The 947-nt window shown below is 43.0% G+C and overlaps 1 protein-coding gene across 2 annotated transcripts in view; it reads right to left on the minus strand.

Annotated features, from left to right (window-relative positions):
• Positions 1 to 947, minus strand: part of LOC107689927 (eukaryotic translation initiation factor 3 subunit C-like) — a 33,261-nt gene continuing 32,314 nt past the window's right edge. The window contains exons 21-23 of one of the 2 annotated variants that reach the window (XM_016488110.1): positions 705 to 746; positions 484 to 531; positions 1 to 271 (exon numbers count right to left, since the gene is read on the minus strand). In XM_016488110.1, the coding sequence (XP_016343596.1) occupies positions 195 to 271; positions 484 to 531; positions 705 to 746 (167 nt within the window). In that variant the 3' untranslated portion in view covers positions 1 to 194. The remainder of the gene's footprint in view (positions 272 to 483; positions 532 to 704; positions 747 to 947) is intronic. The other variant, XM_016488111.1, reaches the window with a different exon arrangement.

Consider the following 947-nt stretch of genomic DNA (forward strand, 5'->3'; position numbering starts at 1 on the left):
TTTAATTTTATCTGAATAATCTTTATTAATTCACCAGATTGTAACACAAACAACTTGATATTTCTTCCAAGCCCACTATATCGTATCCTAAACTGCTACTCCAGAACCGACAGTGTAAGCTCAAGCTCTCAAACGTAGCTGTTATGATCTGCTGAAGAGGAGTGTGGCAGCAGATCTGCAGTCTGGATCTGGGATCAGTATGAGCTCTGGTTCTGGGTCCGGTATCCTCCGCGCTGGTAGTTCTGCTTCTGCTGGTAACCACCTTTGTGATCTACAGCAGCCACAGACAACAGAAAGACACAGACATTCAGTTTCACAAGTCACACGTGAGGCACTGACTTCATATCAACAGACTGAAGCTGCTTTGAGCTTGTCAAGGAAGAAGGAGAAAGTGAAAGGGCCTTTGGAGAGCAGATGGAGAGCTGCAGAAATGAGGGAACAGGTGAGTTTATGAAGAAGTGACTGAATGATGTTCATAACCACCTCGCTGGTAACCTTGCCTCTGCTGGTAACCTCCCCTCTGGTCTGGAGCTGCATAGTGAGAAGTGTTTAGAGACTCAGGCACACATGCACTTTCACAAAGCACTTCAACAAAACATTTCACAGCAGCCGCATTTAGCCAACACTAGCGAGAAGCACACGAGAATACAATCTGACTCTGTGTGGATCGACACATTCTATCATGCTGTGTGAATGATGGTTACCTCTCTGGTAGCTCTGCTTCTGTTGGTAACCGCCTTTCTGATCTGTGTGAGAGAAAGAGGTTTAAGTGATGTGCATCAGCTCCATTAAAAACTATTTTACACACACATAAAAATATATTCTAATTAAACACCAAATTCATTTATAAAACGTATTAAAAGTGTACGTGTATGTGTATATAAATTTTACACACACACACACACACACACACACACACACACACACACACACACACACACACACAC

Source organism: Sinocyclocheilus anshuiensis, unplaced genomic scaffold (genome assembly GCF_001515605.1).
Source record: "Sinocyclocheilus anshuiensis isolate Anshui unplaced genomic scaffold, SAMN03320099.WGS_v1.1 scaffold1517, whole genome shotgun sequence".
Taxonomy (NCBI): domain Eukaryota; kingdom Metazoa; phylum Chordata; class Actinopteri; order Cypriniformes; family Cyprinidae; genus Sinocyclocheilus; species Sinocyclocheilus anshuiensis.